General features: G+C 33.1%; 1 protein-coding gene across 1 annotated transcript; it reads left to right on the forward strand.

The window, feature by feature from the left end:
• Positions 1-191: 191 nt before the first annotated feature.
• Positions 192-26,531, forward strand: LOC134532962 (ceramide transfer protein). Its single transcript, XM_063370047.1, has 11 exons — positions 192-586; positions 6,033-6,149; positions 7,886-7,997; positions 8,603-8,728; positions 9,210-9,290; positions 9,410-9,699; positions 15,276-15,437; positions 20,933-21,158; positions 22,887-23,089; positions 25,778-25,910; positions 26,058-26,531. Exons 1-11 carry the CDS (start codon positions 359-361, stop codon positions 26,183-26,185), a joined length of 1,806 nt encoding a protein of 601 aa, XP_063226117.1. The 5' UTR covers positions 192-358; the 3' UTR covers positions 26,186-26,531.
• The last annotated feature ends 113 nt before the right edge of the window (positions 26,532-26,644 follow it).

The raw sequence follows: 26,644 nt of genomic DNA on the forward strand, positions 1-26,644 counted from the left end.
TATAAAAGAGAACGTGGTTCCCAAAATTCCTCGAAATTACATCATATTTATTATTTAACGAAGAATGATTATTTTATCAGTTTAACATATAATTTACTAGAATAAATATAAAAAATGAATTGGGAATGTTTATTATTTTGATGGTTGAAGTATTTATTTTATAAGTTGTGGCTACCATGTAAGTTATAGATAATAACATAACGTGATGGCGTTCTGTCAAAGTGAATTGTGAGCTGTGTATAGTTTTGTTGAAGGTGTTTTGAGGTGTAATAATGACTCATTAATATTCATAGTATGCAAATAATAACAGTATTAAGTTAAGTCAGAGCACAATAGTTATTTTTCTTATTTGAGTAGAATGACTGATGAACACGGGGCGTTGTTTAGTGACGAGGAAGATGAATCAGATAACGGTTATCACGTTCCTGAAATGCAAGGAGTGCTCAGCAAGTGGACAAATTATATTCATGGATGGCAGAGCCGGTTCATAGTTCTCAAAGATGGAACACTTTCTTATTACAAGTCACAGCAGGACACAGGCTTTGGCTGCAGAGGATCAATTAGCCTATTTAAAGCTACCATTAAGGTGACAATTTTTTTTTGCTGTTATTGTTGCCCATTAAAATGGTTATACAATTTCTGGGTACTCGCTGAAAAAACTTTTTATTTTCAACCCCTTGTCAGTTTAAAGTAATGTGATTTAACTGTTTTGTTAAAATGGGGCAGTGTTACAAATTAGATACATTTGTTAGTAAAGTAGTACTCTTATGCAACTGTGGGACTTAACGAACGACAGTATGATCAGTCAAATGTGTAATTTATTCTTAGTGTAATTTATTCAAAGCCTTGAGCATAAAGGGTCAAGCTTATTGAGATTTTACGTACATTGGTAGCCTTGACACAATTTTGTTACAGCCTTGAAGCAAGATACTGTACTATTTTGCTGTTTATTTTCAAAGCTTTACCATTATATTATTAGTCATAGTATTGATACAAAAACAAACACTCACTATAATGTGATTTGAAAACATTTTTGGTAATTTAGGAACAAAGTGACTTTTTCATAAAAATGAAGAAAATAAATTACAAAATAATTTTTTTTTTTACTTCTGGGCATATTTCAATAATTTTTGGTAAATATGTAGTTGGGCAATATTTGCGGGGAAAAAAATGTTAAAAATCCGAAAATACTTTAATCTATGCTCTTTAACTTCCTCTTTTCATTAAAAGCGGCGGAGGTAAGAAATTCCAAATACTTTAGGAGATATCAAATTTTTAAATTTCATCACAATTATACCAGTGCATTCATGTGGCATTGCGCATTGTTTCTTGTTTACGAGTATCTATTTTTTTTATTGGATAATGATGTCCCGTGATTGATCGTGATAGGCCAGAATTCAAATGAACCAATACGTGATTATTTAGTTCATTTATTGTTTTAAAACGGTGTTTAATTACAGCCTCCAACTTAGGCGAGTTTTTAACGTTTCTAATTTTAAAGTCTTATTTTTTATTGTTGCGCAAGTAATAAGTAACAAAAAATTTTACGTGAGTTGTTACTGTTCATCCTTTGTCCCGGTTTGTTAGGTCAGGTCAGTTACATTATAAGTACTTTAAAACTAAAGAACCATTGAAATAATTTCATATTATTTTTACAGTACGCTTAGTTGTATTTATAATGTAACTGACCTGACCTAATAGACCATTTTCATTAATTAGGCATTGACAAACACACGGCAAAATAGAAAAATGGCGGCGGTCGAATGATAAACACAGGTCTTGTATGCAAAATAAGAACGGCGATATCTCCTAAAGTATTTGGAATTTCTTATCTCCGCCGCTTTTAATGAAAAGAGGAAGTTGAAGAGCATCTAATAAATGTATTTTCGGACTTTTAACATTTTTTTCGCAAATACCGCTCAACTACATATGATGAAATTTAAAAATTCGATATCTCCTAAAGTATTTGGAATTTCTTACCTCCGCCACTTTTTATGAAAAGAGGAAGTTGAAGAGCGTCTAATAAAGGTATTTTCGGATTTTTAACATTTTTTCCCGCAAATACCGTTCAACTACATATTTACCAAATTTTTGATGTGTCAAATAGTTTATCAGTAGTTTATCATTTAAACAATTGATTAGTTTCGGGAGTAGTGTAGATCCGGTTAACATAAGAACATTGATGACAGTCACCAACATGGCGACACTCGCATCATTACCACATTCTTACGGGACAAGCATGGGAATGTGAAGGTTTTGGGTGAAGAACATTTTCATGATTGTTTTGCACAAAATATTTATCTTAATGCAGACTAATTTTCATGTATTGTATTATGTAGTACAGCCCTACCCATTCTAGTCTACAACACAATACCGAAAGTCTATTTTCTTTGGTATCGTATTCTAGACTGTAAACCCACCCGGTTGATTATATTTTGCAATATCACTTTTTATATGTTTATTTTATTCAACATTTAATATTTAATTCTATAACATCCCGGTTATCATGAAGTATACTGCAACCTATTATATGATAGACCACAATTCCAAGGATATACTATTTTGCATATCGTAATTTAATTTCCTCAAGAAACAAATATTGTTCAAAACAAGCATTTGAAACGTTCCCGTCCTAAACATCCTATTTCCGTGCTTAAATCGTAAGAACATACAGGTTGTAATTAATTCAGTACCCCTTTATTGACAAATTCATTAATATTGCTACCGTATTGCAATGCAAATTTTAAAAACACTTTTTAATGTATGTAAACAAACCTCACCAAACCTTTCGCTTTGTTGCTGTTTCTTCAACGAGCTCAAAACTAAACTAACATTGGAAAACAAGTCTTTTTACATTACATAATATGAGTCATCTAAAAAAAAAATTCACCTAACATCACAAATGAAACACAGACAGCACACCTGTCACCTAATACAGCAAATAGAGTGTAAACAAAACTTTATTACAAATCACTAAATCATTTAAAAAATACAAAAAAATCTTACCTTTTTGGCTTTATGGCAATAACCAGTTACTGTCAAATTTAATAGTGAAATTATAAATTTTTTTGCCTCAACAATCAGCCATTTTACAACTAAATTAATATAATATTACGAAAACACAAACCTCATCACTTCTGCAATCACAACCTCACATTCATTCTTTAAAACCTACCATTAAATTTATTCAGTATAAAGAAATGTGACTGTTACATTCATTACCACACAAATCCAAAAAAGTTCTTACTACCTACTAAATCCTTATTGTATATTTTATTTGATCACATACCTAATAAGTAATTCTATTCCACTTATTACTTCACTCCTACATGTACCACAACTTGCAATATTTTTTTTTTTTTCACTATGAAATTCATTCTTTTACTGTTACTACTATTACTGTATTATATTTTCCTTTTTTTTTACTTATGGAGCAGAGACTTGGACTGTATATAAGAGAGATGCTGGGAAGATCAGAGTAATAGGTATGAAGTTTTATGAGGATTATGTGGGCAGTTGTTGGGGCGAGACAGTGTAAGGACTGTGATGGTGCAAGCAAGACCAGGAGTACAGGACCTGAATGAGATTATTGAAAAGGCGAGAATGAGATGGTATGGCCATGTCCAGAGAATGGGAAAAGAGTAAGGCATAGGAAAATAATGGTGTTGTACACAGGGAGAAGACCACAATTAAGACCAAGGAGGAGATGGTAAGAGCAGATAGTTGAAGGAGTGCAGAGAGAGAGAAGACTGGAATTAAGTGAAAAATGAGGAATGGTAGAAGAACAGAGAAAAAGATGGAGGCATTTTACTTGGCTGGCCCGGCCACAGGCTGGAAACAGTTGATGATATATTTTCCTTTGTTTCTCCCTTATAGTTTTCTTTTTTAATCATAGGTCATATTTCATGACGACATAAATTTCCCCTAATTTATTTCCACCAGATAAAAATCATCTGTAATTTACAGTATTTATTGTGTTGTGAACTTGACCCACAGTTTGTAAGGTTTGCTACATTAAAAATGCTGTGAAATTATTTGAACAATCGGTTAGGAATGACCTATTATAATGCGGCTAACTGAACATAACCAACAGTTTTCTTGTTTTTTTGTGATATGTAATGTTTCATACTTAAACTAATCAACCATTAGACTATTGCTGGAAGTATCTCAATACATCCTTATAGAATGATTGGGAAACATCTCAGAAAGTAAAAAAATGCAAGTTCAAAAATTTTTTGTGGGTAAGTTACCCTGCTCCAAAATTACCACTTTTTTTTTTTTTAAATTATGAAGTATATTATTTCAATTAGCTAATAGATTAAATTCATTATATTTGCAATATTACACAGCGTACTAAGCACCAAAACTAACAACTGATCATTACGGGTTAATATATGGCCCACTGTTAACTTAGCCTATGCATAAGGCTTTACCTAGCCTTCATGGCTGAATTTAAATGGACCAATACCAACCTTCAAATCACCAGATAAGACTAAATTTAATAAGACAATCACTGCCAACTAGATAAAACTTTCCAATTTTAGTAACAAAAGATCATGCTTAACATACTCTTCAGCTATAAAATTCAGGGGACTGTACTAGTACTGCAAAGGCAAATTAAAGAGGACCTGTGCTTCATTAAGCTCGCTCGGTAAATCACTGTAGACTATTTGTACTTGACTTAGAATTTCAAGCTTACCAGTATTTTGTTGTGAGTGGCTCAGCAGGAAATAGAAAATAAATATCATAAAATTATTTTTATTTTTACTTCCTGACTTTTTTTGATCATTTTGTAAAAGAACATTGAGATATTTCAAGTAGTTTACGGGTAGTTTATAATAGTAATGATTGGTAAGGTTAGATTAGCTACTACATTTAAAATACTGTAAAAACGCGTTAACAGTTGGTTAGGTTAAATTACTTTAGCTTCATTTATAATACATTTATTCTGGAAGGGCTTCTATGGGGTAAAAATTATTATTTATTTTTGTTTCCACATCTCAAAATGTTTTTGAATCATTTTCTAGGAAAGTGTTGTGATACGTCAAGTAGTTTTCAAGTAGTTTACCATTTCAAGTTGTGGAAGGGAATTTGAGGAACACTGGAATTGGATGCCTTGATAACTGTCACCTGTTCTCTTTACACCAATTTATTCCAGGGATTATACTCCACAAAGCTACTATCAATACAAAAACCCTTTTCATTACTCTCATAATCTGTACATTTACACCAGTAGGATGCCCCAGGAAGTTTGGGGTCCTGCCTTTTTTGTGACTGCCGTCTCTTAATTCTGGTGGACAGGGCCAAAAGTACCTTACACAGATTTCTGACTTGCATATCCAGCGACTATCACCATGTTCAGAACACCACCATGTCATTTATTGTTTGCGCCAGCCATTGCTTTGGCACTATGAGCACTCACTCTGGCACCGGGCTAGACTTATAACTAGTTAATTTCGCTCTGGGCACTCTCGAGTCTCGAGTGCTGCCATTTTTGCTGTACAGTGCAGTCGCAATGTCATTCAAAATGGGCTATGACAATGTTCCCACCTCTACAGTACACTTGAACCTTTAATTTGAATAACCCTTATCAGTTTAAAATACAAATGAACAAAAGATTTAAACAAGAAAACCTTGCTAGGTAATCAAAAAGAAACTAAAATGCACAAATAAACATTTTAAAAATGAAAATGTATTTTGTATGAGTGTTACCGGCAAGGTTAATGCCAGGTTCTTCATTCAATAACCAAAAGAAGTAATACACTCGCCAATCCATCACACCCCACCATCTTGTCCTTCCACTTTCATCTGTCCATCCACTTGGTGCCAACTGTCAAACACCACAGTTATTGCATTCAATGCATTGGAAGCTTTCAAGTTATTTTGTACAAGTAGTAGTCTTAATACACACATTTGTAAGCTGTAATTGTGTTCCAAACATGTTTGTTCAGTTTTATATTGATATGATTACCATTGTTGAAGAGATGTAACACCAAAATAAATAAAATAAGTTATTTTCCCCCTTTTTTTAGCCTCATGAATTTGATGAATGCAGATTTGATGTATCCGTCAATGATTGTGTTTGGTATTTACGAGGAGAAACGCCAGAAGATAAACAGCGGTGGGTGGAAGTTCTTGAGAGTTACAAGGTTAGTAACCTAGTTCTGGAACTTATGTATTGGTAAGATGCCATGGTTGTTTAGTGGTAAATCACTTACCTCCCAGCAAAGCGATCTTGGTTTAGTTTTCGGCCAAAGCTGATTTTCCACAACTGGGAAACATGGCTGTAAACCAGTAATTCATTGTAATCGTATGTTTAACTCGTAACTTTTAGTTTTTTTTTTGTGTACATTTTTTAAAATGTATACAATCTTGGCAAATAAAATTAATAACTTTGAATTTTATATAAATTTAAAATAGTTTTAAAGGGTGTTTATTTTCTCATTAAACTTTTCATAGCCTATCTTGTTCTTTGTTAACCATTGCATATGTTCCCACAGACTGGGCATAACAGAGGTGTCTTATTTCATGGAGGTTTGGTTTCTGTAAAGAAATTTATGTACTTGAACTAAACAGGGACACAATAACACAATCAGTACATTGTTGCATTGAATATTATGTTACTTATTCTTTATGGAATAATGTATTCATTCCCTATCAATAGGTTAATTAGTTTGTCTTTATGAAATTTGGCTTTTTGCAAGTAAGTTTCTAGAAATATTTAACTTTTTGTACTGCAAAGAGTGAAATTATTTTCTACCGATCATCGGAATGATATTGCAGACATTCATTCCTTTCCATTTAAAAGTTTTTTTTTTTTTTTTCTGCCATGCAGTGCTGCATTGTGTGTTTTCTATATTGTACATATTAGCACACACACAGCGTTACGGATAACTGCTTGCACAACTTTCGCAACTTTCACCATAAACTCACTCAAGTGGGAATTTCATGTGCACACATTTGCTTTTCCTTTTTTCTGCTGCTCAGAGCTTCAACACAGTTATTATGATGGATGTTTTTGTATCGCTCGCGTCGTGTGCAATGTTAAATGAATAGGTATTGGTTGTTTGTGCAAAGTCGGTGCAGTGATTGTGGCCATACTTTATTGCTGCAAGTACTTAACATACATCCAGTTTAGCTACAGCAACAGTTTGAATGTCCTGCTGTGTTTTACCCCTATTTTTTAAAAAGTTTGGGTATATTTTGTATGAATGATTGGTATAAGTTTTCTTTACCATTCAAAATTTTGTTAGCTGCATGTATTTTTTAATCCATTGTTTTTCTTTATGGAAATTTCATTGGTAGGAACCCTATGAAGTATAGATCTCTAATGTGAATTCTACGATTTTCAGAAATAGAACTACTTATCAATTCTGGCAAATGGTTCTTTACTGTAGGCCATGGCTGGTCAAATTCTTATTTGTAAAGTTGTATGCGTATGTTTTGAATGAACCTGTTGTCAAGGAAACATTATGCCAAATTTTATTTAGTTAAAAGCTGACTGTTGGATTCCAATAAGTAATAAAACTACTAAAAGCCATCTTTACATGAACATTAAATACAATTTTATCTCCACGTTTACTCTCCTCCACAGTCTTAACCAGTGTGGACCTAATGAATATTATTGCAAAATATTTTTTTCTAAATATACTTGAAACTTTAAGTTTGGCTGTACTTCTGAGAGTTTGTGAACTAAGTTTGAAGGTTTTATTTAAAATGCAAAATCAGAATGTTTAAATAATAATGTTAGCACAATAAACATTGTAGTTGTGTAAAAACTGAACTCTGTGATTTTGTTTGATTTATTTTTAGTTAATGAAAACTAATTTTATATATATATATATATATTTTTTTTTTGGAGTTAATTGTTTTGAGTTATTAACAGACTGAATCTGGCTACGGAAGTGAAAACAACCTTAAACGCCACGGAAGTGCCATTTCTCTGACATCTAATACCTTGTCTGCAGCATCTGCATCAAGTTTCAAAAAAGGACGAGGTATGCGATTAATTTACAAGTGAATTCGTAAGAATATATAAAAAAAAAATTTGTAACTTATTGTTGACTTTATCTATTTCTATAGTATTTAAGGTCACAATGTATTTCTACTGTGTTTAGCAGTGCATTGTTTAATATTTTCAAGTTAGATTCGGACATGCCAGTATGTTTAAGAGTTTTGAAGCTAGTTTTAGGTTATTATCTTATCTAGGTATTTCATATTGAGATACCTAGGGGAGTAAATGTGTATTTTAATTCCTGTAGAATATCTGGCTGAAAATGTCTTCTCCAGTTGTTTCCCACAATAATATTTGTTTTTGAACTCAACTGATTTATGCTAATCCACCTTGCATATAAATGGTATCATCTGGAAACATTGTTAAGTAATAATTGTTTGTGTTCTTTTGTTCTGCAAAATATTACATTACATTATAAAAATAAAGTTAGAGTAATATCAAGATGCCAAAATAACAAGTTTTCTTTGTCTCCTGTTAGAAATTTCAAGGAAGTATTCCATTTGGCCTGCATATTTTACGTCTTTAATATATGAATGTAATTTCTACTATTATCAGTTTTCAAACTATACACTTTTATTTTGTCAATAGGGTTGAGAGAAAAGCTGGCAGAAATGGAAACCTTTAGAGATATCCTGTGTCGCCAGATTGAAACTTTGCAGAGCTACTTCGACGCATGTTCCCAAGCTGCTACTGTCATAAAACAGAGTGCAGTTGGTAAGTACTCAGTTACACAACATACAAAGGTCTTTGATTGCTCAGGTGTAAGATTTCCTAAAGCAAATACCCTACTGATAAAATTGTTTACTTATATGTTGTTGGAACTGTAACTAGTATTGTTATTTATGGTTGTGAAATATCAGATTTAGTATTCTGCGTGAGAGTATTTCATAAATTTTTTTTTATTTATTCTATTTTGTGAAATTGTCAAACAGGTTAGGAAAATAAATATCAGAGTTAGCAGTCATTTTAGTTACTACATTACAGGTGATTTTAATTTTTTTGTTCTTGTATTTCACTGATGCCATTAGTTTAATTTTTAAATATTGTTTTATTGTTATCGTGTAGTTTTGAATGTATGTATATTTGGATTTATTATTTGGAAACTTGTTTTGAAATTGTGTTTCAAGTGTATTTAAGTAGCTTTAAGGAGGGGGTATGAAATAATGATACATTTTTTTTCCCTCCCCAAATTCAGATGCTAGTACTACCAAGAACAAGGATGCTTCAGGAGCCACTCAAAGTATGGACGTAGATGATGATGAAGATCTTGATAAAAGTAAGGTGATTGTTCCGTCAAAGCCAGAGTCTAAAAGTTATTTTAGTTGCGAAGTATTGTCGTGGAATTGTTCCCAGAGTGTGACGATGTGCGTTTTAATGGATGCAGGGTTTTTGCAGATTATCCAGCTTTCTCCCAGCCGCGCGTCACGAAGGAGATGATCCTGGAGCACGGGCTGCAAGCCGTGGACTTCAAGGGCGAGGCGCTGACGTTCAAGGCCACGACTGCGGGTGTGCTGGACACTCTGCAGCACTGCCTGGAGCTGGTGATGCAGCGCGAGGACGTGTGGAGGCGGCGGCTGGAGAAGGAGGCGGAGCGTCGCCGCAGGGTAGAGGACCTGTACCGCGCGTCTCGCCGCGAGGTCGCCAGCAGCAGCCGCCTCGTCATCCACGGCAGTCCCGATTTCGAGGTGATACATGCGCACTGCATCTTGTGTCTGTCGCCTGATCCGTGCCACACGTGACTGTTATTTGTAACATGTGTATTCATATTATGGGACCTGCCTTGTCAGGGGTGTATACAGGAGCACAATCCTTTATCCGAAATGGTCGGGACCAGCAGCATTCCAAATTTCGGAATTTTTCGGATTTCTGAATTTTAATACAGGAGGCCTAGTAAAGCCAAGTTAGGTTATGTCAGATGTATTAAGGATTTCAAGCAACATAGTACAAAAACAACAAAGTACATAACGTAAATAAACACTGCAGCATAAATAAATACCTGAAACAATCGCCAAAATAATTTGTTTTTAACAACTGATACTGTAAAACATCTGGAGAATGTTTATGGTGCGTCGTCATCGCCGCCGATGTCGCCGTCAACTCGTACGTCTCGTGATCGGCCGGGAGCAGGATTTTCCTTCTCCTGAGATGAAGCAGCACGAATGATGGCATTTTTAAATGCCTCTTGAAGTTTCACTTGTTTTGGTTTAGTTTCCGCAATAATTCCACCTTCTGAGTTATTGATAATATTAAGTGTTTTCGTTTTTTTTCGCTACCACCCATCTTCATATCGGAATGCCTTTTTGCCATTGCCGTCTTCAAAAATGGCAACACATTCGCGTAACAACACGGTTAACTACTAAACGCGATAAAACAACTATCGTAGCCAAGCAGCAAGCTGTAACTGGCGCTATTTTGCCGGACAAACGGTAAACACAGCGCCTCGGCGTTGCCAAATTGCATGCTGCCTTGCTGATGCAGTGCTGCCAAGTCACTCGCTCGCACTAGTCACGCGATCGCGACTTGAGTTTGCCACACAACTGCGAACAATATCGCGGACGTTGAAGTTTCGAAAAAAATTTCAGATTTTAGGCTGTTCGGATTTTGGAATTTCGGATAAAGGATGGTGCACCTGTATGTGTTAGTGACTTGTTGCTGGTGTTTCTTGCGGGCTGTTTCCTCCAAGTGCAAGGCTCTAAACTGGTGCACAGTCTTCTAGACTATGAGGACTATGAAATTTGAGCATTAACTATTTCATTAGGTAGCAGAGAAATGAAGATAAAAGGTGAAATGATAGGTGCTTGGATGCTTTTAGAGAATCTTGGCCAGGTTTTTCATATCTAAAAATCATTTTTAAACACCTTTTTTTTTTTATAAAAAATACAGTTAAAAAACAAAATATGGAATATCTGCCCTCAGCGCAGATGGGTAGGCAGCGCATTCTTAAATGCTTGTAAACATACACCACTCTGCTATCTTGAGTAGTTTTCAAATTGCGAGATTTCTTCTGAAGCTCTGCACACCGTATGTGTGCCCAGGTAGGTGGGCCCCTTAAAAAACTTTTTGTCAGCCTAACTATGGCATTGTTACTCACCGGAAGCTTATTTTCGATTTTTTTTTCCCCCCTCTTGGTCATGCTGTGTAAAGCAATCAAATTAAACTGAATTCTTCTATTGCCTCATTTTTTTCCCCCCATAAAAATATAGTACTAACAAAAATAAATAATGTAATAATGTGGTTGGTGTTGCTGTGCCTTAATAGGTAATAATGCTGAGGTGATTTAGCTTTGACATTGTAGACTAAATTTGGAAGAAAAAGAATTTTGTATGTAGAAGAGGCTAAATTTATTTATGTACTTTATGCACCCATATAATTATTTTTGTAACTAGTAAATTTTGCTTCTAAAATAAAGATTTTTCAATTGCAAGGCAAAAGAATTTTAATGCGAAATATTCACTTTAAATATAAAACAAATTAGGGTGGAAAACATCTTGGCCCCAATCGTAATATACATAAATTAAAAACACTGTATTTATGAAACAATTGTCGGCTACACTATATTTCTAAGTATCTCTGTATACAACATGATAAAGTTGCGGCTAGTATCAAGAAAACAGTTGGGCTGCAACAATAATTAGGGCAATCTCTTTTGGAAAACAGTTTTACATTACAGGATTTAAAAATTGTAGCAAGAGTCTTTGTTACATCACATGATACCTACCTATCATGAACTTTTCACTATAAATAGAATAACACTGCACAAGTAGTAGCAAAACAGAAACACATATACTAGTTAATATGGCACTATTGATATAGTAACATGGATACACCACAACATGTATAAATGCTTTGCAAATAAATGAAATGTAATAAATTTTACCTTTATTTTTTTTAAAAGTAAACGTGTTGTTATAAAAACAATGTACTATATATGTCATAGAGCATTTTCAATCAAATCTAGCAGGACTCATCAAAATATTACTTTTCACGGGTACTAATTTGTAGTTCAATCCAAAGAGATTATAAGTACTGTAGGTATTAACACTCATTTCTTCAGTGTGCTGTCTATTGAACAAAATTATTAGTTGACTCTTGGTATGGGTTGTCATGCAAGTTCTTTTGCAGTACGTGAGAGTGATAAGCGAAAGGTAAGCAGTTTACTAATATTTCTCTTGGTGAAAGTACTTCAAGATGATTAGTTCTTGAAAATAATGACTTTATTAGGAGTTGCTGATGTTGTTTCATTTTTTATTACCTATTTTACATTTGGAAATATGGTGCAGCTTAAAACATGTACATTTGTTAGTATATTTTTAGTTATTACAGTGTAGGTATATAGGTAACAATACATCGTTCTTATAACTAATCCTGTGTAGTATCCTGATTTTTGGTTCCTTTAAACTACTTAGGTATCTTGAAACAGTCTTTTGCTTTTTTCTGTTTTGAGTATTTTTTTTTTAATTTGATGTTACTTTTAGATCTGTAATGTTGATATAAGGTTTATATAGTGTAAAATTAAACAAATCTTCTTTAGTGTTGCCAACATCTTAGGATGTCACAACTCGTGAAATTAATTTGCTGTAGAGCAAATTTTATATTGCATATTGTATAAGTTTTTCTTCTGCACTCATTAAGATGGTAGTACGGTTTGAGTGTTGGTTGGAAAATTAAGATTTCTGGCAGTTACGCATGTTCAAGGCCAATTACATAAACAAAAAAGCAAGGGAAACTTATTGTTATTGCATTTGTAACAAGAGCACAGTGTTAAACTGTAGTCTGTTAATAACAAATTAAATCAGAACTGTTAAAAAAAATGTATAAATGAGTGCTGATAGTTCTAAACTAGAAAACGAAAATGTATTTTCACCATCAGGATCTTCAAGCTAGCATAGTTGTGTTATAGATTGTTTTTGATAACCATTTAATGTCCGAGCAAGAATGACAGACCTATAGTTATGGTTTAGAATAATTTTCTTATTCTTTTATAAGAACTGGAACCAAAATATTAATGTGAAACCTAGTTGGAATTTAATTGACTAATAAAATCCAGAACTGCACACCCCTACTTTTAACAAAACATTATAATAAATGCAACAAAATTTTTGGATAAATTGCAGTACCTGGTGCCTCAGCCTAAATTCTTCTGTTTGCAAAAAATAATTCAAAATATTTTTAATTTTTTAAGTTGTGAAGGATAGTTTCTGAATAGAAAATATTTCGACTAAATGTCATTTACCTCTATGTTCCACTAATGTACAACTTTTACAGTTGAATGTATATGATATTGAAAAGAGATAAAAAAAATTTTGGACAGTTAAAAAATTAATTATTGCCATTTTAGCGTAGATGTATTAGCTTAAATTTTTTTGAATATTTAATTGTTGCTAAATTGCAGGCTTTTTTTATAAGCGCTAGGGCTGAAAGTGCATTAACGTGTTTTTTTTTTACGCTTTAATAAATAATATCTATGCAATTTTTATAACACAGGTTTGCATTTCAAATTTGAGATGGACAAAGTAATAAATAGTAAATTTAGGCCATAGTGACAGTGACCATAGTGATAGTGCAGTCTCATCGGCAGAGGAAATGGATGGCATCGCAGAACTTGCCAAGCACAAGTAAAAAAAGATTTAATTAGCAAAGTTAATGTTTGATGTTATTCTGTCTGAGACACACACTCCCTTGGCCATATTGCAGACATCCCAGCAGCAGGCAAAATCGCTGTTCACCTCCCCTCTCCCCCTCCACTGTTATGTTGCTCAGGCCCTGAGCTATTGGGTGTGTAATATACTTGTTGGATCTAAAGTTGTGCATGTTGACCAGTCAAATTAGAGATGCAAAACAAAAATTTTTCTGTTTGTCAATGTTTTATGCAGATCTTTAGTGCAGTGATCTTTTCGTCACTTCAGTTATGGTGTGAATACCTAATGGAAATTAATTACATGTTCATACTGAAACTACTGAAAACAAAGGCATTCCCATTATATTAATAAATTATTACCTGGTTTACGAGTAGTTCATTTAAATAAATTTTAATACTTTTTAACAATAATAACTGCACATTAAGTAAAATATTAATTTTAGAGAACATTTAAATTAATACCTTACTGAAGTAATTTGTATCAGTATACGTATATGTATTAAGAATTAACACTTACAATAATTTAAGTCCATTTACACACACACATACATAAATATATATAACTATAAAAAATATTTCTCTATAATTGCTCAATCAACAATGGTCTGAAATAATGAAAAATGAATTTGAAAACATTTCATAAGTGTATTATATTCTTAAGGTATCAAAATAAGTTAAGATTTTTTAAGTTTTCTTAAAATTAATTTTACTGATATGTTTTTATTATTAATGCTGGGAACTTCAATGGCACAGTCTCAGCACTAGTGCCAAAGACCCTAATTTTCACTTGAAAAAAGCTATTGAGCTATAGCTGCAGAGTCGAGCTAATTTTTAGGAAATTTCCTCTACTTTAAGAATATTTTTATTTTGACTATCTATTTTTAGTTTCTCTGTCACTAATCACAAATCAGAATGAATTTTCAGGAAGATAGAACATTATTTAAAAATAAAACTAACACATAAAAAAAAAAAATCAAGAGACAACTACACACCCAACTACCCGGAACTGCAGTTGGATTATTTTTAAAGTGTTTTTTGTATGTGCAAGGAAGGATTGTCATCTTAGCCGGTCATGAGTGTGGCTTGTCACATATCATTGTGCTGCTTTATAGTGGGGTGTTATAGTACTATGTATGATTATGGTTCGTTTAGAATAGGTATGTGCTTCATTGAAAGATTTTTGCCTTTAATATATGGTAAATTCCTGTAAGAAGTTTCGCTAGCATAAAATTGTAACTTTTAATTCATTAAGTGCTAAATTTTTTAATTTTTACTATGCAGAAAATTTAATTTTTTAATTGGGCTTTATAAGAGGGTTTTATTTTAAATCAAGTGCATTTAAAGTTTTATAATATTTTTTATATAAAAAAGCAATTAATACAACAAATTATTTTAAATACACTAGATCCAACATTGAACATACATTGCAACTTTTCTCATGTCATTCTCCTGCACTTCACATTAAAAATTTCATTTTGTGCTCTATAGTTGGGTTGGATCTTTGACTTGAAAAATGTTGCAAGCATTGCTATATTTATCGTTAAAACAGTGTATTTGAACAGTTTTCTTTAATGATAACGGCAATAAATTATTTATAGGCTAATCAAAAAAAAATTTTCTTAGGAGGGTCCACATAATACCCTTAATGACGAGGAGTTCTACGATGCCGTTGAGAGTGGTCTCGACAAGATTGAAGAAGATGTCGAGTTCCGAGAAAGACTGAAACACAAACAGAGCAGTTCGAGGTCTCTTTCCAAAGCTTCCCAACACCGACTATGGTCACAGGTAAGCAGTGTGAGGGTACAGAACATGCAGCATCACACACAGCACCAGGATGGTTACTTGTTTGTGATGTTTCATGGAGCTATGCCAGCATCTTGTGTTAAGTTGTGTGTTGTAATTCTCAGAAATTTATGGTACCAGGAATGTAATATATATATTTTTTTTAAATTTTAAGTTAATGCTAAAAAAAATGTATTTTATCCTCTGCAAATTACACTTTGCAATTACGTGAACTACAATTTGTGTTCGATAATCCCAATTTTATAAAACAACTAGCTGCAGTACCCGGCGTTGCCCGGGCTAAACACATGGAACTTTATTGTCTGCGAGTTAAAGCAAAATGGATAGCGCTATATGACAGTGTGTTGGACATAGAGAAATGTCACACAATTACTGTTTGTATGTTTATGACCTATGATTTTTTGTTTACCCATGGCGATCGGTTATTTATTATGTATTATTAATTATAAATTATCAAGACCATTAATCAAAATAAAAACTATCCTATCTCTAAAGTTGGAAAAAATTACACATAAATGCCAATTTTCATCAAAATCGGTTGACTTGGCGAAGAGTTCACTGGAAACAAACATCAGGACACTGGATTTATATATATGAAGATATTGTTAGTAAAACAAATAATTTTGATCTTACAATTGATCCTCACAATGGTAATATTTGAAGTACTGAAATAAGTGTGTAATTTTTCTTAGATCAGTACATTTTTTGTAACTTTAAATTCTTTGTGAGTAGATTTGGCAATAAAATTCTTCTGTTTCTCCATGATTTTACTTGCAGTGTGATGATTTGAATCAAAATTGTAGTTACATTCCAACAAACTAGACATTGTGTAGCGCTATTCAGTAATATGTATTTAATAGGCCTGTGCAAATATTCAAATATGTATACGAATAATAAACTATTCTATGCGACCTTGAATACTAACACACTGAAATAATGAATATTGGTTTCCCTGAAAATATTTTACATAGCATTCCTCAGGAGTTGATCGTATACCAATGTTCATTGTTTAGGTTAAGTCATTTATGTGGTATAAATACCCTTTAACAAACATTTTCCATATAATTATTGTAGCTGACTTAACCTTACCAACCTTATAATTTTTTGTCTAATTTTCCGGCATTTGTTACATGATGTGATAAAAAATTTAGTGGGATTCTATCATTTTTACTATTTGAATTCAATATTTCCATTGGTGAGTAATTTGGTATTCGTGTTTGTATTGGGGCGACTGAATTGTTGCCCATTGGAAGGGCAGCCCTTCAGGATTTTTCTGACAGTGGTTTATTTGTACAGAGACTGGAAGGGCAGCCCATCCAATTTCTGAAAACACGCTCCTTTAAGAGTTTAAATAATCCTGAAAACTTGCCCCTTGGATGGGCAGCCCATCAGTATTTTTCTGACAGTGGTGTTTTTGAAAGGTTGTCTGAATTGTTGCCCCTTGGATGGGCAGCACATCAGGATTTTCCTGTCAGTGGTGTTTTTGAAAGGTTGTCTGAATTGTTGTCCCTTGGATGGGCAGCCCTTCATGATTTTTATGACAGTGGTTAGTTTGTAAAGTGACCTAACCTAATCTAATCTAAACTAACCACTGTCAGAAAAATCCTGAAGGGCTGCCCATCCAAGGGGCAACAATTCAGACAACCTTTCTAAAACACTACTGTCAGAAAAATCCTGATGGGCTGCCCTTCCAAGGGGCAAGTTTTCAGGATTATTTAAACACTTAAAGAAACATGTTTTCAGAAATTGGATGGGCTGCCCTTCCAGTCGCTGTACAAACAAACCATTGCCAGAAAAATACTGAAGGGCTGCCCATCCAACGGGCAACAATTCAGCTCCCCCTTCGTATTCCATTAAAAAAAAACCTGATATTCACACAGGCCTATTATTTAAGTATCAGTACACTCCTACTAAATAGGCTTACATTCATGAGATGCTGTGGTCGGACCAGTGAGGTTTAGCAACAAACTTCTTTCATGGCTGACAATTTACAACCTCTCAGTCAATATTCAGGTGATTTAAAACCTTTAAAACTGCCTAAGGGCCACTTTTACAGATTCCCATCAAAGTCTTCATAATTTAATCCTCACATCAAGCTTATGACAACTTGAACTTTAATTTTTTACATTTTTATTTTGTACTTGTTAAATCATGAAAGATTATGTTTATTTCAAATGTTACTACTTGTATTGTTGTATCACACTTTCTATGGCATGTTAAAATAAAGTTGTTTTTTTTGTTGAAATCAGTAGCAATGTTAGAGGTTATTGTTATATTGAGGCTCAAATAAATAAAGCTGTCTGGGAGTAGGTTTTACATGCATTAATTAGAAAAAAATGATGATTACATAAAAATCACATTTCGAATTATAATCAACTGACTAGAGTAGGGAGCAGCACAGGAGAGAGAGGAGGGAATAAAACTGGTGCATTATAAGAATTAAGGAACAAAATCGGAATGCCCAAAGGTATTTCCATGATCTCTTTAGAAGAACTGTGAAACAAACTGCGTCAGATGTGCCAATGACCTACTTTTACATTATTAAGCATTCCTTGAGTACCTCAGACAGATTTAATTGGTCTGTATTTTTAGATAGCCTCAGTGAGACTTTACTTTGTTTTTCTGACCTTTCTTTACCTGTTAATTATATTTATCTTCTCCAACATCAATAAAAAGTAAATACTTTTATATTATGCAAATCGAGATTCACCTGCTCAAAGCAGTGTAGCCACATTGGATATATACACGTAAGATGTGGTTGGTGATGTGATATTGAATGTTAGCTAGTTATGTGTTCAAAAAACATGGCCACCACTCATGACGGCTTTACTGCACCATAGTATGAGAATGATAATGGTGATATTTAGTGAATGCACAGGATATATCCATTTTGTACATACTTTAAGTTTTTTCTCTTCTGATTTATTAATGCAGGTATAAGATATTAATGAAAAAAAATTGTTATTTATATTATGTCAAATGGAAGTTCATTAATGGACTACTTGAAATGGGACGGAGCCAAGCAGTTCAGTTAACGGCCAGTTGAAGTGCCACTTGAAACTGTGGGATACATAATGTAAACAAACAGTCACTGCTGGTGGAATAGGCTATGTTGAAATAGTTGTAGTGGACAATATTATTATTAATTTGAATTCATTTGATTAAGGATTCAGCATTGTCGAGGATTTTGGAAGCAAGAATCTAAATAAAGAGTAAAGATTTCATGTTTCTACGCATTAACGATTTGTGGATGGCAACACGCGGTAAGTACGTGTTTGTGGAAGCCTGTTGCTATCCACTGCGAAGAAAATGAAAAGGCCAGATTTACTTATTATCGTAGAGAGGAAAAACCTAATGGTTTTGAAATCCCTCACGCATCCTGTGTGTGAAAGCAGTGCACATAGTTTTCAATTACATTTTGTGTGGAAATGTTGCAGTGTTTATGTGTTGATTATATGGAAACTATTGGCTGATTATTAAAAAAAAAAAAGTTTACGGCAAAATAAATTGCCAGTAAATAACTCAGAAAACCGACATTCCTGTTCTTTTACAACAAAATTATCCTTATTCTACTGCACTTATCATTGAAGCTAAAATTAACGTCAGAGGGCGGGTACTCAAGTCTTCCATTAGCATTAGGAACAGGTCAATCAAATTGTATTTAAAAGATTTTAATACTCGAGGAATAAATACAAAAAAAAAAAGGAAATGTAAATTCAAAAAATCAGCAATGAGTACTTTCAAGTTCACTAGTTCAATTTGTGTTTTTCTCTGTACCAGTCCTCTTATGGTCTCCAAGACATGTTATTGTAATATGTAATTATGTAAATAATATTATAACACATATTTATTCAGGAAACGTGGTTCATAAAACAGACATTTAAAGTTTTAAATGTTTCAATACAATAGGTTATTTTTTTATGTTATTTAATTCTGGGCCCTTAGACCAATATTGAGATTCAAGGGGTATATTCAGGGTACTTTTCATTAAAATTTAAGGTTTATATTTGAAGAAAAAAATATGGATTTGACCCATCACAAGTAGTATTGTAATTAAAATATGTTGGGCATGTTAAACATAATTTAAAGTTCTATGTGATGTGTATATCTAAAAGGGTTGCATACAACACTGCACAGTTTGTATTTAGTATTGTTGCTGGGAACAATAGCGTTTCTGGCCATGGCTTGTGATCACAAACTCAGAAAGTACATTACCCCGTATTGTGTTGTGTTTGAGCTTACTCACCCGTTTGTTTAGCAGTGGCCTTGTGTAAATACTGATTCCAAATTGACAACACTGTTGGTGGAATCGTAACTCCACTTCATTACTAGTTGACGTGGGCACTTGGTGTACAGATGATGAGAAACTTTAATGTAAAACATAATTTAGAGAATTCAAGATTTGTGAAGCGACATTTGCATGAGGAATCTAAGGTAGTACATGATTTATGCTCAGACTTTGATAACTACTGTAGTTTTCTTTTAGCTGAGTGTGTTTTTAAAATTTTCAATTCAGACTTGTGTAACTAGTTTTTTTTTTTTTTTTTTTTTTTAATTTTTTGTTTGTGTTCAATGGTTATAGTTTAGCATCTAGCTCTGTAAGAGTCCTGTAAACTTTGGTAAATTTTTGTGGGCTGAATTAATTAAAATTATTAATTAACAAGTGCTGTTGGACTTAGTGGCAAGAGCACTCAGTAAAGTCAGATGTAAAAATTACATGTGGTGTTTACATAATTTATTTTGCTCATGAAACATCTTTCTTCCTTTCCAATACACATTTTGTGCCATTAGTGATGCCCTTGTTTCTGCATGTATTGTTTCAACATATCTTAAAGTGTTGATCATTTAATAACAATAAAAGTTTACATTATGTAGAATTTTAAAACTGGCATAAAATAAAATTAATATTAAAACCCAACTCATTTTCAAGAATTGGTAAAATATAATATTACACAAGTTTATATACACACATACATTAACAATTTGCACCTAAGTGGTACTCCCCTAAAATGTTTACCCTTTCTTATACAAATAATGACCCAACGTTAAGGCTGTATAAAACTCAATTTATTTCTTTTTCATTTCAAACTGGCATAGCTTCCACTCTCACTAAACCTGTCAATTTTGTTATATAAAAAAATTTCAAACATTGCCTGTGATTTTCACCCCCTTTTCTTGAAGGCAAGAGATGTGAAAAAATTAACACGTGTGTGTGTGTGTGTGCATGGCCACCACATGTGTTATAACTTATAAGTGAGAATTCATTGATAGAGGTATAAGAAAATGTCCAATAACGCAAGTGCAAAAGTAAGCGAACTTACATATTCACGCAAATGCACTCATGCAAGCATGCCATTTGAGCTCCCCACTTTTGAGCCCAGATCTTTACACCAAGTTCCTTACTCCCTATTGTTGCACTTTTACGTTGAAATTGTAACTCATCCCTCCGGCTGAAGAAACATACTACTATTTTCCAGATTGACAGGGTGACGACGGAGCAGCTTCACTATGCTCTGCTCGGGGTCGGTGAGGGCGGCTGGCAGTTGTTTGCGGAGGATGGGGAGATGAAGATGTACAAACGAGAGGAAGAGGTGGACGGGATGGTCATGGATCCTCTAAAAGCATGTCATGTCGTGAAAGGCGTGACTGGCCACGAGATGTGCCATTATTTCTTCTCGCCTGATGTCCGTCTCGAGTGGGAAAGTAAGTTATAAAAGTATAATTTTAAAGGGAAGTAATATGTAGTATTTATTTATTTTTGTCTTGAAATTCAAATATTTTTGTGTTGCTGTTTTAAGCTAAAAAAAAGCCACTTACGTCAATGCTGAAGTTCTCACCTCTACCAAGTATGCCATGAGATTTTCATGCTCAAAGCTTACACTGATTTATGGTTGTGATGTTTTATTACAATTATAGTTTAACTGATATTATGGTAATGCATGCTGGAATAATAAATTTACAAAAAAATCCCCAAAATTTTGTAAAATGTTAATACACTATTTGGTCGTAATTTTTATAATTTGCAATTAGAACAGAATGACTGCAACTAAAATGATGTTATACGTATGTGCATATGTGTAGCTGTACTGTACTCTGGGCCTGAACATGTAATAAAATAAAATTATTTGTTGGAGGACTTCAAAAGTGACAGCATTTTGTTTTATGTGAGACCAACACAAATTATGCACTGTTGCTTATTAAAAAAATTTATGCAGGTTGTTGTGTCCTTATCTGTAGTTGGTACATAAAATTTCCAGTGTATAGTGAAATTTTGCTTTGATATTTTGTCCCATTTTAGTCATGAATATGAATTTTAGTGAGTTCCTTCACCTTCAACACATCGTGCCTCCCGTAGCCATTTAAAAAAATAATTAAACATGCTACAAAGTCAAGTCCTCTCCAGCAGATCAATAAATAGCTGTGTGTTTCCTTCTTTACTAACTAAAATGAGCTAGCAAAAAAATATAAGCCTTCCAACACTAGACTAAGTAAGGCACTTTATTTAAGTACATAATAAAAAAATTATAAAAACTATGCTTTAATTTATGGCCATATCTAATGTAGCTCTAATGGTAACTACTGTATATCAAAGTAGGTAATATTTGATGTTAAGGGTGACTCCAGCTCATAGAATGGTGGGGGCAGGGTGCATTTTTTAAAATTCAATGGGAATTCAATTTTTTTCATGGGGAGGAGGGTCCATTGTGTCATACAATAATAAACAATAACAAAAGGAAGAACATCAGTTATTAAAATGTGTTTCTTTTAAACAATAGTTTGTGAGGATGAATCACAAATTTTCATTAACTACAGATTCTTGTTCCTTGTTTTAATTTTGTCCCATTTTAGAAGGGGACGCGGCTGCCCCCTTGATGCACCTTGTTATAAGTTTTAGTTATTCAATTTTGTATAAAGTATTTTCTTTGTATAGGAAATAAATTTTTCGTTTGCCCTTTTTGGGATTGTTTGTAATATCTACAGAGGTGCTTTATAGTGAAAACTTAAGTACATGTTCAGGACCATGGTTGTGCCGGATCAGCAGTTTTGCCAAATTTTAGATTGTCGATATAGTTTTAAAATGAATAACAAAAGGAAGAGAAACAATGAGTAAAATTAAAAATGTGGCATGATCTAATCCCTTTTAAAAAGAATAACATGGAACGACTCAATCAGTGCCTTGTTACAGAATACTGGATTAAAGAACTCAGATTATATGAGCTTGGTCATTTTTGTCCAATGCCATAACTATCTGCTAGATCAAAATTATAATTTTCATGCATGCATATTTTTACAGCTACATACCTTTTGATTCCATTGTTCACTCGGGTAATATAAGTGTTTGATATTTTCTTCCCTTCTGCTAAAGCAGCCCTTTTAGTTATATGTTGCGTAATTTTAAGTTAATTAATTTCCATGTGAATAATGTTTTAGCGACCGTGGAGCAAATGACTGTCCTGGAAACGATAGCCGAAGACACGCTCGTCTTCTTGCAAGTGCACAAGCGCATCTGGCCAACGTCCCAGCGAGATGCTCTATTTTGGTCTCACGTTCGCAAAGTGCCAAACGACAAGGACCAAGATGGCCACGACATATGGATAGTGTGCAACCACTCCACAGATGATCCCGACTTTCCGGTAAACAATTTTGGCTTTTACTAGCAACATTGGGATTCTGTATAACAATATTGTAGATTGTGTGCTGTAGGTTTTTTTTTTTAACAGGCTATTTAGAATAAAATGGAGCCATTTATGATGTAATGTTTCAAAATAGTAGTAGATTTTGTAAATTGTTTAATACAGCAGACTCCCCATTGTCTGCGCTAATCTTTGGGAGCAATGCCGCAGATGCGCAGATATACCAAAATCGTGAATAATCAAAACAGTTACGGGGTAGTGATCCCAAAATTAAAAATGTTCAGATAATGCTTTCCTTTAGTTAAATTGTTCCTTACATTATAAATACTAGTTCTTGTAGCAAAAAAAATAAAATTTTTAATGCTTGTTTTAGAACATTTAAATTTAACACATGTTTTGCAGAAACTCGAGCATGAAGCAAGTGCAGTATTTTTTTTCCTCAAGAATTATTTGTTTACTTGAGAATAAAGTATATGGAATGCTATGTCATGGAAGTTTCTTTAAATAGTTTCTTTAAATATAGAGTTTTGAAATCTGATGCAAATACAGTTTTTTCAAGTTGAGCTTCAACTTTCAACACCAAATTAGAATGAGTAGTGAAACAAAATGGTAGAAAAATTTTGAGAGACAACATTTTTAAACATTAAATGATGATCTCTTCAAAAATCTTGACTTTGAATTGCGTAGATTTCTTGCTGGTGACACTATCATAAAAGCTTGCAATCTTCAAACGCCAAGGTGGTTGGGAATCATGTGGTCTACTCTTCTGGCCTGAAGGGGAAATTTTTAAAATCACAAGTTTTTTATGTCATCTTTCACTGCAAGATCTGGATATAAAAAAACATTTACTTTGAAATTATCCTTTGTGAAATTACATTTTTACCAAAATTATATATTTAAAGAATTTTTGTATCTTTTACGAAATGTATTTTATTTATGTTTCATCGTTTCATGCAATATTTTTAAGGCCCATATTTAAATATTTCTTTAACGACATTAACATGTTGACTGAAAAATATACTCTTAGATATGTATGGACGTGCATGAGAAAGAGAAGGGGGGAGAGAGAACTTGAGAATCACTTAAATTTAGCTGCTATGAAAAATTCTATACAAAAAAAATCCATGTATATTATCCTAGATTGTGAGGATGCTTCCTGGAAAGGGTCTAATGAAAATTAATACCGTATTAACATCACAACTAATTTTATATTTATAACAGGTTTCATGCTGCATTTTTTAGCATGTGATAGATATGACACTTAGAAATGCTGTCATACCTAGAAAAATTTTGCTTTCTGGAAAACATATGAAAAAAGTGAATATTGATACTGAATGAACCTATTTTCTTGTTTGTTTACACTGAGTGTTTTAGTAATTTGGAAGTTAGGTGGCCAGATATAACTGTTCATGGTGTGAAATGACATCTTATCCTGTATATTGTATATGTTTCACCTTGTTTCTTAGTTTGAATTTAATATAATTCATTTTATAACATAATTTTTGCACTACTTTAGGTCAGTTTTTTTATACTTTTTCTTTTGTCATTGCTTGTGTGTAGTTGTGGATATAAATGTACTACAGTAAAAGCTCTTTAATTCAGCACATTGGAACACTGCAGTGCCAGATTAGTGATTTTGTTATACAGTAGAACCCTGTTATAATGTTTTTCAAGGGAGCACAAGAAAAAAACATTATAAGCAGGAAAACGTTATAAGCAGGAAATTTCAATTTAGCACTTAACAATGTTCGAGCTTTGTACCAATGGACTCACCAAGCTATGTAAACAACTTTAATGTTAAAACCAAAGATAGTATACTTGATACATGAATTTTCTGAAACAAGCCAACAATTTTTCAACTTCGTCTTGTTCCCTGGTTAAATTATGTTTGTCTTTATAGATACACTGCCACATTTTTTGTAAAATTGTCTCACGATTCATGATGACAACATTAAGAGTGAGAACATCTATTCCTTCGCCACCTGAAAATGTTTAATTTTGGGATTCCTACGTATGAATGAAAAAAAAAAATTATTTGTAAGCAATAGAAAACACTTTTAGTTATGCCCTTGCTCAATGGTTGGCAGCTTAAATATCGTAGGACTATGTACGTGCATCTGAATACCCACTGGAATGGCAAGGAAGAGAAGAGTTGACTAAGGGTGCCAACTGACACGTAACGATGAACATTGTGTACCTTCAGTATATTGCATAAAATTGTATTTTAACAAACTTCATGTATTGTATGGCAGTGATTGTAAACATAAACATACATAAAGGAAACTTTTTATCGTGTTGGAATAATTTGGTTTTAAAACATTTTTTCCCCATTTATTGACTGTTAGAAAGCAAACATTATAAGCAGGAAATTACACTATTTATGAACGTTATATGCAGGAAATAAATACATTGTCCTTATGGGGGAAATATTGGGACTTTGAAAATATGAAATTATATGCAGGAAAACATTATATGCAGGAACATTATAACAGGGTTCTACTGTATTATCGAACATGAGTATAGTTTTAAAGAGAATGCCAAAGAAAAAAGAATATACAGTACAGTACAGCAATTGTTTAAATTTGAACGCTCGGATAGTGCCAGTTTGAAGAATTATGACTATGTATTCATGTTTACTAACTAAAAAGTTACCAGTGTTAAGTTACATTTGCTTGTTACTTCTTGCAGGCCAATACTGGGAAGTGCATACGTGTGTACCTGACAGTGTGCCTAGTCTGCCAGACCTTCATAGATCCGCCCAAAGATGGAACTGAAATTGCAAGAGAAAACTTAAAGTGCAAAATCACATACTGTTCAGTAGGTAAGTATGTGTTTAAACACAATACAAACTTATCTTTAATTTTTCTATAATTATAAAACATGCTGACAATTGTCATTTAATAGCACAATTTCATTACTGAATATGAAATGATTTTCCTTCATTGATGTTTTCCTTTTATTTGCATAGTGAACCCTGGTGGATGGGCGCCGGCATCCGTGTTACGTGCTGTGTATAAAAGGGAATACCCCAAGTTCCTCAAACGCTTCACATCATACGTCATTGAACAGTGTAAGAACAAGCCCATCATGTTTTGATCCCACTATACCACACCAAGACTGCAACGGAAGAGTTATTTTTAAAACAAATTGGAAGGGATTACTGTTGTAAAGTTGTTGTGTAACCCATTGTAAATTGTCAAGATTGTATTTAGATTTAATATTGTAGAAATTTTTGTTAGTACTTCAATATATATTGTTGACTATCGTAGATGTATTGCCATGAATGCTGTTTATGAATGTTGTAGAAAATCATGTAATTTTCTATGAGGATGTTAAGTTTGTGTGCCTTGAATATATTTGTAGCTTGCCCTTATTTTTCAACTTGAAACATTTATTTTTTTGTTTGATAATGTACATGGTTTGAATAAATATATACATGAAATAATGTGTTCTGCAAATAATATGTACTACAGTAAATTTGTTTTAGCTGTATTTGGGTTAGCAGACCCCTGTAATTTTTCAAATTTTTTGGTATTAAATTGCCATCTCCAGGAA

The sequence above is a fragment of the Bacillus rossius genome, chromosome 6 (genome assembly GCF_032445375.1).
Source record: "Bacillus rossius redtenbacheri isolate Brsri chromosome 6, Brsri_v3, whole genome shotgun sequence".
NCBI lineage: Eukaryota > Metazoa > Arthropoda > Insecta > Phasmatodea > Bacillidae > Bacillus > Bacillus rossius.

What these genes read in the sequence shown, in the direction of transcription:
- LOC134532962 (XM_063370047.1), top strand. Translation starts at nt 359, where the DNA reads ATGACTGATGAACACGGGGCGTTGTTTAGTGACGAGGAAGATGAATCA. An exon ending in TGATGAAGATCTTGATAAAA is followed by an intron (nt 9,291 to 9,409) that starts GTAAGGTGATTG and finishes GGGTTTTTGCAG; the next exon opens with ATTATCCAGCTTTCTCCCAG. An exon ending in AATCACATACTGTTCAGTAG is followed by an intron (nt 25,911 to 26,057) that starts GTAAGTATGTGT and finishes TTATTTGCATAG; the next exon opens with TGAACCCTGGTGGATGGGCG.